Genomic DNA, 11,981 nt, shown 5'->3' with positions numbered 1-11,981 from the left:
AGGTGGTTTGAGTCGCACCATTTAACAAAGATGGAACCTGAGAGAGACATGGCCATGATGGTGACTGTTATTGGTAACAAACATATAAAAATTGACAATCCTCAAAAATTTTCTTTTTGTTATCTGAAGCTTCAAAGATATTTTCCTAAGATTAACTAAATATAGTTACTTAAAAGCTGAAATGTAGCAGGTTTATCAAAAATTAGCTGGAAATGACCTACCCCCATATCAAGACATTGCTGGACGCATACAGTAGGTAGAAGTAGCAGGTGGTCCTTGGAAGTAAAGATTGCATGATGGTGTCTGATACATCACCCTGAGCTGCCAAGACACTTAGCCGATTACTCTGACATGACATGAGCCCAGTCTTTTATAGATTGTGACAGAGGAGGAGCTTTGTCCTGTCCAATCACTGCTCTTCTGTTGTGGGCAGAACCTCTCAGATCAACAAGCACATTCATTTTCGTAGAGACCATTAAAGAGTGTCCCGGTAGGAGTGTGCTACACATCCACTCATTTTATTTTAAGCTTATTTTTGTGGATTAAACAGATGATAAAGCAGAAAGTTTTATCTGTTAAAAAGATTAGAAATAATGGGTCCCAAAGAATCAGGCAAGGATCCTCATTAGCAGAATATTAATTTTCATTTTCTGGGCAGAAATCGAATATTTGCATTCCATAAATAATATTAAAAAAATGGAAGGATTACCTCCATTGTTATGGGGTCCTGTAATGTTCATCTTGTATTTTTTATTTCAATAACAGCAAAACCACATGGCTTCAGAAGCCAGGTACCTCTCCACTCCCATGTAACTGGGCCTCCTTCTTTTCATAATATACAGGAAACAGATTCTCCCTGCCTATTTTGCGCCAGCCTTCTTTGGTGACATGGTACAAGTCTACATTTCCTCCAGAGTAGGCATCCCGGTGTGTGGCGTGGTAGACAGCACGCCGTGCCAGGCAGTATGCTTCATCCACTGACATATCAAAATGGTACTCACGGTCCAGGATCGAGTAGGCATATGGTGAACCAGAGCCCACAGAAAAGAGATCTCCCTCCAGGCAAGTGCCATCACTGTAGACATAGTACAAGGCCGGACCAGTGTGATCCCAGCCACACAATGTTGCTGCCACACAGAGCTCTGTACCCTTGAAGGGGAATAGTGCTCCAGACAGTAGTTTGGCTGTTCCTCTGACTGTTAGAGTCCTTTTATTCTGGAGCTGGTACAGGCGGCATTTATAAGACAGAATGCGTTTCCATAACGTGCAGTCTGCTGATGTTCCAGAGGTTGTTCCTACCAGGTGGCTATGGATGGGGATGATCTTCTGAGATGAAGGACACTCCACTTTCTTAGCACAGCTTGACCGTGTATCAGCAGCTGCAATTACACCACCTTGGAACTTGAAGGAGAGGGTTGTGGTGCCATGACTTAAATCAAAGGGTCTTTTACTTTCTTCTGCCAGCATAAACGACTTCACGCTGGAAGTAGAACTTGGCATTGTGCTCAAATTAATGGTCTTCCAGGGCTGACAGACAGGTTGTGATTTCATCACTGGTAGGTAAAACACAGGTAAGCTGTGACCAACTTTTGCTGACCTGTATTCAGCACAGCAGCCCTCAAGGGCTAATGCAACAGGGCTATGCTCTGAAGAAGATGGAACACTGTCATAGAAGTGGCACACCTCCTGTAAGGCCATTGTGGCTTCAACCTTCAAGCTGAAGAAGAAAAACTCATTGGAGTTTTGTCAGTCTAGCACTACTACACGTACCTTTGGAGAGTGTTGTGTCTTCTAAACACCTTCTAGCAAATCCTTCATGATCTCCAATTGAAGAAGTTCCTGACTGAGCCAAATAAGGAGAATGAATGGAGTGTGCAGCTTGAACTGTGCTCCTATACGTTCCTCTTTGTGTCAGCTCCCTTTTTAATTTATTGGAGTATGTGAGGGTGTGTCCCAAGGAAAGTGCAGCAGAAAGCTCTATGCTGGGGGTAAAGTGAAAGTCCATATTCTTTTTCGCTTGAGTACTGCATCTGCTTGGAGTCTGCTTAGCGTGCTAGAAACAAAAAATTGAAAGCGAAAGAAAATTGTGGTGAATGTGCAATTAGAGAACAAGCATACAAATACAGTTATTAATTGAGACATGCTTCTCTTTTAGGATGAATCCCAACAAGCCTGGTTCTCAGAGAAGGAGATGTCATGACAAGCGTGACAACGTTACACAATATTGTGAGCCTGAATAGCTCTCACCCTCTGTTACACTCCTCCATGTTATTTCATTAGCTCCTAAGAGAGTCTAAAGAGTCTAAAGATGAGATGCCATACTTGTATAGCTACCCACATACATGAACGCTCAAGCATCCTATAATGCCAGGGTGTAGACAGAAGAGCATGCCATGAGGCTGAGAAGGGAGCCGCTGAAAAAGAAAGCCATGTCACAAAACACAGAGCTGACCAGCCGCTGGTAAACAGGGATCTTGTTTAGCTGAGCTGCAGAAATGGTGCCTCTCATTCCTGTGATCCATTTTCACATCTCATCTCTGTTGTATCATGGAGGATAACTAGAATGAGTGTGGAAGTGCAACTCTGAGCGATTCCTCACCAGTGACACAGACTTAGCAGGCAGCAAGTCTCCAGTTGAATGCACACATGCAATAGGAGAATAAACTCCATATTGAAGGCAGCACAACACAGTGAGGAGGCAACAATCTTCTCTACATCTTTATCAGTGGCGTTTCTGGCATGAAAATTCTGATGGGGCCATATATTTTTCGGAAATGTGTGCAGATGTCTCTACTGTAAACATTAATCTGCCTAACTAATAAACCCTATCTCTCTTCTGGCTAATGAAAAGCAAAACATGCAAGTTTACACACATTTCACATCACAAAAAGATCAAATAATGGGATGCTGGTGCCTGTCCTGTCTTGATTGGCAGCACATCATTGTGATACTCTCTGACATTGTCATCATCTGACAAAATACCACCATATAGATGTAAACGCTAATTAAAGTACAAGCCTCACATCCACCTGCTGCACAAGAAAATCTATTGGCTATGAAGTGCCTAAATTGAAACAGCAAAACCCCAATTTTAGAATCAAATGGTCTTGAGGGGACAAGACACAAGCCGAAAGAACACAAAAGGAACATGCAGACTACACAAGTTGCACACATCCAGTAACAGCACTAACTACCATGCTGCCAAGTGTTTACTGGTCAGCGTGAGGTCAGCAAACACCTGACAAAATGATTTTTGACATATACACCAGTTCTTTGTGCAGTAGGATTCTGCACTTCATAGAAAAAGCAGCATTACACTGTTGGCTTCTTTTCCACAAAGTAGAAGGAGCACACATAGGCCTCCTTGGCAGCTTCTCCAAGTTTAGTGTGGTCCTCCTCAGAAATCAGTAAAAATCAAGATGCACCATAAAGCCTTGTAAATGCTGAATTCCTGATATTGATCTCCTTTCTTTTTATTTGTAATTACTGTGGCTGGGCGGCACGGAGGCGCAGTGGTAGCGCTGCTGCCTCGCAGTTAGGAGACCTGGGTTCGCTTCCCCTTGTCCTCCCTGTGTGGAGCACATTGCTACACATTGATGGTGGTATCTATGTAAAACACTTTTGAGTAGCAAGAAAAGCATTATATAAATGTCAGTCAGTCAGTCAGTCATTTCCCAACCCGCTATATCCTAACACAGGGTTATGGGGGTCTGCTGGAGCCAATTCCAGCCAGCACAGGGTACAAGGCAGGAACAAATCCCCGGGCAGAGCGCCAGCCCACCGCAGGGCACACACACACACCAAGCACACACTAGGGACAACTTAGAATCGCCAATGCACCTAACCTGCATGTCTTTGGACCGTGGAAGGAAACCCACACAGACACGGGGAGAACATGCAAACTCCACGCAGGGAGGACCCGGAAAGCGAACCCAGGTCTTCTAACTGTAAGGCAGCAGCGCTTCCACTGCAGCATCCATTATATAAATGTAATGAATTATTATTATTATCATTATCCATCCATCCATCCATTATCCAACCTGCTATGTCCTAACTACAGGGTCACGGGGGTCTGCTGGAGCCAATCCCAGCCAACATAGGGCGCAAGGCAGAACCCCGGGCAGGGAGCCAGCCCACTGCAGGGCACACACACACACACACCCACACACCAAGCACACACTAGGGACAATTTAGACTCACCAATGCACCTAACCTGCATGTCTTTGGACCGTGGAAGGAAACTGACGCAGACACAGGGAGAACATGCAAACTCCATGCAGGGAGGACCTGGGAAGCGAACCCAGGTCTTCTAACTGCGAGGCAGCCGTGCTAACGTTGCGCCACCATGCCGTCCATTATATAAATGTAATGAATTATTATTATTATTATTATTATGATGATGTGCATATAGACACCAGAGAACACTGCAGGGCCAAGTGGTCCAGACCCTCAGCTGGAAACGGGCTTTTAGCATATGACATAAAGACAATGTCACATATTACAAGAAGCAATATTTTTTTTGATAACTAATTGAATTGGAAAAAATGCTTAAGAAGGCAACATTGAGGGTTGTTATACTGTAAATATTTTAATAAGTTAAATTATTGAGGGAAGCCATTATTTTTTAATAATATGGTAGATCTCAGTGTAGAGACTTTCTTTGTATTGAAGCAATGCTTTCCATTTTTAGGGAAAAAAGAGTTTATTCACAAAACACCCTTATCAACCCTTTTATTTTACTAAAGCAATAAGTTACAGTGATGATTGACAGAGGAAATTTAAAATGTCCAAAGATTAAAGAGCCAAAACATGTTTAAAAAAATCATTCTATGAAGAACATTACTTAACTTTTTTTAGCTGTTGCTGTATCACAGCTATGGTGGCATAGAGGGTAGTGCTGCCACCTCACAGATCTGGCATCTGCTCACCTAATGTACGTATGCATTGGATTTCCTCCCACATCCCCAAAGATGTGTGTGTCAGGTGAACAGGTGGGTCCAAGTTGGCCGTGTGTGAGTGTGAATGTGACTGTAATGGACAAACACCTTGCCCAGAGCTGTTTCCTGCCTTGTAAGCACTGGTGCCACGATAGACTTCAATTCCTTAGGACCTTGATTTGGATTAAGTGGGTATGCAAATCTTATATTACATTATTTTACAGTTCAAGGGATTTAAATTCAAATCCAGACACAGTCACAGCCTGTGCCTGCTCCACCCATACCTCAAAGGTTACCTGGTGACTCTAAAATGGTCCAGCATAAGTGTTCCTTTTTGATGGACTACCCAGCACTATTTGTTGTGTTTGACCTGTTGCTTTGAAACCCTGTAATTTAATTGTCATTTTCGATCAAAACAACTTGTAAATCACACTGAATGATTCAGTCAACAGCTGGGCTTGAACTAGCAGACATGGGGTTTTCATACTGACATCTTTGCCACTGGGCCAAGCAGCAATTATAGTACACTTCCTTACAGTTTCAGGCAGGATAGTCAAGACAGAGGTGGTCATTTGGCTGTCCCAACTTTCTGGACTAAAGGTGTTGAGGATTTTACCACACATCAATATACAACACTCTGCAGACTAGAGTTGTGTGCACAGGCATCTGATGCAATGAAAGCTACTGAACAACTGGTTAAAAAAATGCCCCACAAACGTAGTGAGATTTGCCAGGTTAGCAAGGAGGTACCAGGGACAAAAAGATCATGAAGAAAAGGCAAGATATGAGACGAACATGGAAAATTCCATCCAGCAAAAGAAGATCCCAGACTAGAGAGTTTCTCCAAGTATGTGTCTGGATAAACAGGCAGCCAACAGGGGGCACTATGCCTGGGATGTGTTCTGGGTACCCTGGAAGTTCAACTGATGCACCAGCAAAAGAAAAAGACTTGCAGCCTAGATAGAACCTTGTAATCTTCCCCCACAGAGACCCAGCAGTTATCAGTGAAGTCTACATTTTCCAACCAGAAAGAGGTTATAAGGATGGGTAGAGGAATTCTCTGAAAGTGCCAGATGTGAGTACATGATGCATATATTATAGAAGCAGAGCTATGTCCTATTATGAGAATGAAGTAATGTCAGGGTCACTAACAGTGCCTGGCCATTTAAAAAGATATTGAGGATCAGCGATAAATGAGTAATGGGGTCACCAGAGAGGGCTCTGGGGATGTGGAACTTGATGTATTTTAAAGGACAGCACCAAAAATATCCACAGGATGGCATATAAAATTGCTTCATTAAACTATCGTTACACCTTTGAGTGCTGAGTTGGAACTTGAAAAAATGAACCTGGTGCATAACATTTACTTAGTCGGTGTACTGCCATCACACAGCGGTGTTGAAGTACAACTGGTAAAAAAAAACTGAGAACAAACTGATAAATATATTTCATCTTGTCACTATTAAATCATGAAGGAAATTAATTTTGCGAAGTAATATTGGATAGCTTCGGGGGGCCGCTTTATGCCAGCCAGACAAGCTGCCAGATTAATGGCCTGCATTGAGGTTTAAAGGCACACAGAGAGAAGGGGAAAATTGAACTGGGCTATGCTAAGAATCTCCTGAATAGCAAAAGGTAGTGATAATATATTTGTGCAGTCATTTACAAAATAGTTTACATTACTGATTATCTAGCCATTTCAGTGAGACTAATTAAGCAGAGTTTATAGGAAAAGCTTTGATAGATTATCTGCACGGGAAGCAGGGCCATATCTTCAGAAATGGTGCATTCTCAGCATTTTAGAGCCTGCTCATTTCACTGACTACACTGCGTTGATTCTAAATGGTTGTGTGACCTGAAACAAAAGACATCCACTCACCATCCATTTTCTGAACCCACTTTTTCCATTACAAAGAGTCCGGGAACAGGCATCATCATGACAGAATTGGGTGAAAGGCAAAAACATCTCTATATGAGAAATACGCTTTCTGCTGGGTACACAGCAACTCAGACATGCCAGTTAACCTAAGATGTACAGTACATGTTAGTGTCCAGAGAAAGCCTAGGAATAAAAACATGGAAACTCCAAGAGGACATTGAGTGGGCAATTAAACTCAGGTCCCTGTAACTGAGAGACAGCACCACTAACCACTGTACCACCACAATGCCACTTGGTTATTACAGCTTTACATAAAATATCCATACATTTCTTGAACATGCTTTTTTAGCAAGCCGGAATATCCAAGAAGCCGATGTCTGGACAGGATTAAGTTACATAACTGGGCACACAACACACATAAATAAAGAACCATATACAGTAAGGGATGTCAATTAACCCAGAAGGTATTTAAGAATAGTCCTGTGGTGGGTTGGCACCCTGCCCAGGATTGGTTCCCTGCCTTGTGCCCTGTGTTGGCTGGGATTGGCTCCAGCAGACCCCCGTGACCCTGTGTTCGGATTCAGCGGGTTGGAAAATGGATGGGTGGATGGGTATTTAAGAATATGGGAGGAAACCAGAGAAGTAAGTGAAACCCCCCCACCCATGACACAGAGAGAATTTGCAGCATTCTGTGCCTGCAATTCCACCCTGGAAGTGTGAGCCAATAACATTAATTACTGTCCCTCAGTGCCGCCACACATAAAATGTGTAAAAAACACACTGCTAGAGGTTCAGTCCTAAATATTGATTCAATATGTGACCCTGAGTGAGTTCCTGTACCAATAATAGACAAACAGGGTTTGTAATTTTGATGTTCTAAATAAATACTTAAAAGTTTAATGCCATAAGAATAAAATGTCATATAGTATTCAACAACATGTCTTCTGAAAGGTAATACATTACAAATTACATTTGAAAAGAATGAAACACCAGCCTGTTTACTTACAGTACTGAGACAGAGTCAAAGCCCTGAGCCAGAAAGAGGGCAAGCTGCAGATGTGTTAAAATTCTAACCGTACAAGGTGATCTGAAATAAATAAAAATTGCAAGATTACAAAGACACCATACAGCATGTTTATCGACAGTAGCAAACCCTTCAAGGTCAATATCCACATGGGCATTTTAATTAGCCAAACGATAGACTTGCCACTTTCATCACCTTGGGCACTGCTAGGGAACCTGATGTAGAGACAGAATGGGTAGCACCAGAGAAATGACTCACTGCCGTGACAGCGTAGGCACGGCCAGAGGACAGATACAACAGCCTGTCCGCATAGGTGCTACCAGTCAGAATTAGAGCAGACATGATAAAATGGTGAAGCAGGAGAGCATTGTTTCTTAAGGCGTTTAAGAGCAGTAATTTCAATGCTTTATGTTGACAGTAGCTGTTCAGTTTAATTTAACATTATACAACATAAATTATGAGTGTGAGTGAAAAAACAAAGGGAGAAACTACAGAAAAATATGCATAACCAATGGTGAGGTATAATGAATGGACTAGAGAGAAAGAATAATAAAACACAATGAGATGTAAAGTGACAGCAGCTGATTAAAGAACAAATAAGAATGACAGAGGACTAAGTGAGTTAGTATGCGGCACACACACAGTTGTAGGATTATCATGAGGAGAATTTAAAACCAATCACAAGCAAAATGGCCTCTTTGTAGTCACATTTTCTCTGGAAAAACTGGCGTTAACAATACTAAAATTACTAGACATACAACTTCAATTTTATATAATGTCAGTTTTTGCCTAAAAATTAAATAAGTCAAAAGACAAATATATATAGTAAAAGTAACTGTGTTTATTTTTAAAGTGTTATATAATACACAAATATACAATTTCTGCATTACTAATACATATAATTAACACTATAATCAATTCTTTAATCCAAGGTGCTTAATCCAAACTGTAATTCATGCGTCCAATCATTCGTCTCTTTCTAGTTTTACCTCCACATTACCAGACGCTGGGCTTAGTATCTCAGAGCAGTACTCTCCATTTTCTCCAATGATCATGGCCTCGCCCAACGCACTGTCATCAAAGTCATCATCAAACCCCGCACAGTAAAGCTCTGGTGGGAGCCTCAACACATCTTTTGATGGCAGTCGATCAGAAGGAGGACCATAGACACGGTTGGGCTTGAGACCATGCTTAGAGTTCGCATTAATACGACAGATCAGTTCTGAGAGTTGTGCTGATCGAAAAGATGGTACTCTTGCCACCCAAACACCGGGCTCCACCGGACTGTCTTCTTCATCTGACATTAGCTCTTCAGTTACACCTTCCCATAGCTGCTGGTCTGCCAAAGGAAACTGGATAATGATGGATGAGCGGTAAGCAAAAAGCTATATACACAAAAAGAAAAGTAATCATTAACAAATTAACACTAATAATGATTACATATAAGAATTGCAAAGCTAGTTTAAGCAGGTAGAAAGATAGTCATGGAAGACCTAAAAATAAGGCGGGCAGACATACAATACAACAGAGAAATGCATGTGGTTCTACTAAGAACACAGGTGACAAGTTCAATGCCTGGATGTCTACATTCATCTGCTTTTTTGAAATAACTCAATATATTACAAGATTGCATGGAGCAAACCCAAAGTTCATCATGTGCAAAAGAAGAAATCATCTGGGGTCTAGACCATAGTTTAGTACAGGGCACACTTGTACACATGCAGAAATTGGACACATATCTTATCTTTGACACATATCTTTGGATGTGGGAGAAAACTGGAGAAAAATCACATGGACCTCAAAAGTAGATGCAACCTTCACAAAGGTAGTGAACAAGTCAGGCATAAAACCCAGTTACTTGAAGCTGTCTGATAACAGTGCTAGTCACTGAAATGGTAAATATATAAAATTGATAATCCTTCTTTTGGGTGGCACTACTGCCTCAGATCCAATGTCCTGGATTTGAATCTCATGCCAGCTCATTATTCATGTAGAAAATGCATGTTTTTTCTATGTCTACATGTTTTTTTTTTCCCTTCCAGGTTTTCAAAGATATTCAGGTTAGGTTGACTGTCAATTCCAAATTGACCCCAAGTGGGTTTGTCTATCAGTGGGCTCTGTGATGAGCTGGTGCCATGTCCAATGCTGCTTTATGCTTTGTGCCAGAACCACGGGCATCAGGATCCACCCTGTTTATGTTCAAGAATGTAATGCCAGGAGGGAGTAAGCAGCATATTGGCCTAGTTCTCCAGGACTATGACTGTATCTATGTCTGACGTTGTCTGTTATAACTGACCATGGACACGCCAGACGTTTATATTCTCCAGGAATGCTGCTGACTGGAGTTTTTGTTTTCCTTTAATCCACCGTCAACTGGACATAGCTCAACAATTCATTAATAAACAGATATTATTTGGGTTCATTTATACCACTGGTGCACATTTTTAGAACACTCCCATTTTTACAGTTTTTATTGAAATGTACACAGTTTAATGTCTCCCTATACTCTGAATTTAAAGTATCCAACCCATAAACAGTTATAGATAAAAAAAAAAAAATCATGGAATTGTTTTATTGAACAAACTGTAATCTACATTTTTGATTCATCAAACTAGTCACCTTTTGCAGATACAACATCCAAACACACTCATGGAATTATTTCTACAACAGAAATCAAATATTGTTTGTAAATTTCTTCAAAATACTGTTTCAGAAGTTCACACAAATATGTTGCACTAGTAGGTTGCTTTGCTTTTGCTTTTCTATCTGGCTCATCCTAGTCCAGCTGGATAAGGATTAAGTCTGGCCTTTCCATTTTTTTAAACACTAGGGGGCTCCGCCCCCTGCTCGCTTCGCTCGCCAACCCCTGGCGTTGGGGCATGACAAAGAGTGAGATGTATGAGTGAGATATAGAATAGTGTGGAGGTGTGGATGATGCATATAGAAAGCAAAAAATACAGTGTTTGGCACAGAGTAATGGTTTATTGGAATATTTCTTTGTACACAACATTAGTAGTAAAGATGGTGTCCTGTCCTTGAATGAGTCTTCCTTGGCATGGAGCATTTATAACTCTAACTTTAACGTCAGATGAACGTCGAACACGTGAGAAGGCAACATAAAGTTGTCCATGTCCAAAAACGGGCTCAGAGAGGTAGATGCCAACCTTGTCCATGGTTTGTCCTTGTGATTTGTTGATGGTCATGGCAAATGCAGGTTTAATGGGGAACTTTCGGCGTTTCAATGTAAAAGGTAATTCTAGGTCAGAACTCGTAAGGTCAATTCTAGGAATGAGAACAGTATTGTTAGCATGTGATCCTGTAAGAACTGTTGCTTGAATAACATTGTGTGTCATGGTGTTGACGACTAAACGTGTGCCATTGCATAAACCCTGTTTAGTGTAAAGGTTTCTTAATAGCATGATTATTGTTCCGTTTTTAAGGCTAAGATTGTGTTGTGGTAATCCGGCCGGGTTAATAGTGTTCAAATACTCTAAGGGGAAATTCAGATGTTCATTGTCGTCATCAGAGTCAACTTTGTCAGAGCTTAGAAAGAGCCGTGCCTCTCCAGGAAGTAATGAAATGACCTGGTTATTAATGTGATCAACATTAATATTTTTTGGACATAATATAGTGCGTTGTGTTAAAAGGGGTATTTGGTCCAATGAGATTGCTGTTCCAAATATCTCCGTAACTAAGTCGTCGCAGATAAAGGATTGGGGAATTGTAATAATATCTGGGTGAAGTCCATCTGTATTGGTGAGTGTACCATTTCCCAGTTGTAATAGCCAATTGTTATATTCTGGATCTGGACATCGCATGTTTTGTACTAACTGTATTGTTTGAAAGTAATGCCAATTGTCTGCGTATTTTAAGGTGGACTGAACAATAGCTGAGCGCATGGCATGTGGAACAATAGCCAAGCATTGGCTAAAATCACCTCCTAATAAAAGTACTTTTCCTCCAAAGGGAATATTATTATTCATCAACGTTTGTAGAAGTTTATCAATGGTGTTGAGTAAGTGACTGGATGCCATTGTACATTCATCAATAATTAACAGTTTCGCAAGACGGATGTCATATTTGTCCACATATGCGAAAGCAGTATGGGCCATTGCCTTTTGGTGGCCTGATATGTACTCCG

At 41.2% G+C, this 11,981-nt stretch overlaps 2 protein-coding genes across 2 annotated transcripts in view; both read right to left on the bottom strand.

Moving 5' to 3' along the window:
* Positions 1–581: 581 nt before the first annotated feature.
* LOC114645266 (proteasome subunit beta type-11-like) lies at positions 582–8,042 on the bottom strand. The gene is made up of 2 exons (XM_028793138.2): positions 7,823–8,042; positions 582–2,053 (listed from the first exon to the last, which is right to left on the bottom strand). Exon 2 carries the CDS (start codon positions 1,696–1,698, stop codon positions 781–783), a length of 918 nt encoding a protein of 305 aa, XP_028648971.1. The 5' UTR covers positions 1,699–2,053; positions 7,823–8,042; the 3' UTR covers positions 582–780.
* Positions 8,043–8,661: 619 nt separating this feature from the next.
* The window catches only part of LOC114645855 (uncharacterized protein C14orf93 homolog), a 51,016-nt gene continuing 47,696 nt past the window's right edge, over positions 8,662–11,981 (bottom strand). The window contains exon 8 of the mRNA XM_028793727.2: positions 8,662–9,225. Within this exon, the coding sequence (XP_028649560.2) occupies positions 8,806–9,225 (420 nt within the window). The 3' untranslated portion in view covers positions 8,662–8,805. The remainder of the gene's footprint in view (positions 9,226–11,981) is intronic.

The sequence above is a fragment of the Erpetoichthys calabaricus genome, chromosome 2 (genome assembly GCF_900747795.2).
Source record: "Erpetoichthys calabaricus chromosome 2, fErpCal1.3, whole genome shotgun sequence".
NCBI lineage: Eukaryota > Metazoa > Chordata > Cladistia > Polypteriformes > Polypteridae > Erpetoichthys > Erpetoichthys calabaricus.
The sequence above is the reverse complement of the archived record's forward strand: the minus strand, read 5'-3'. Positions and strand labels throughout refer to the sequence as shown.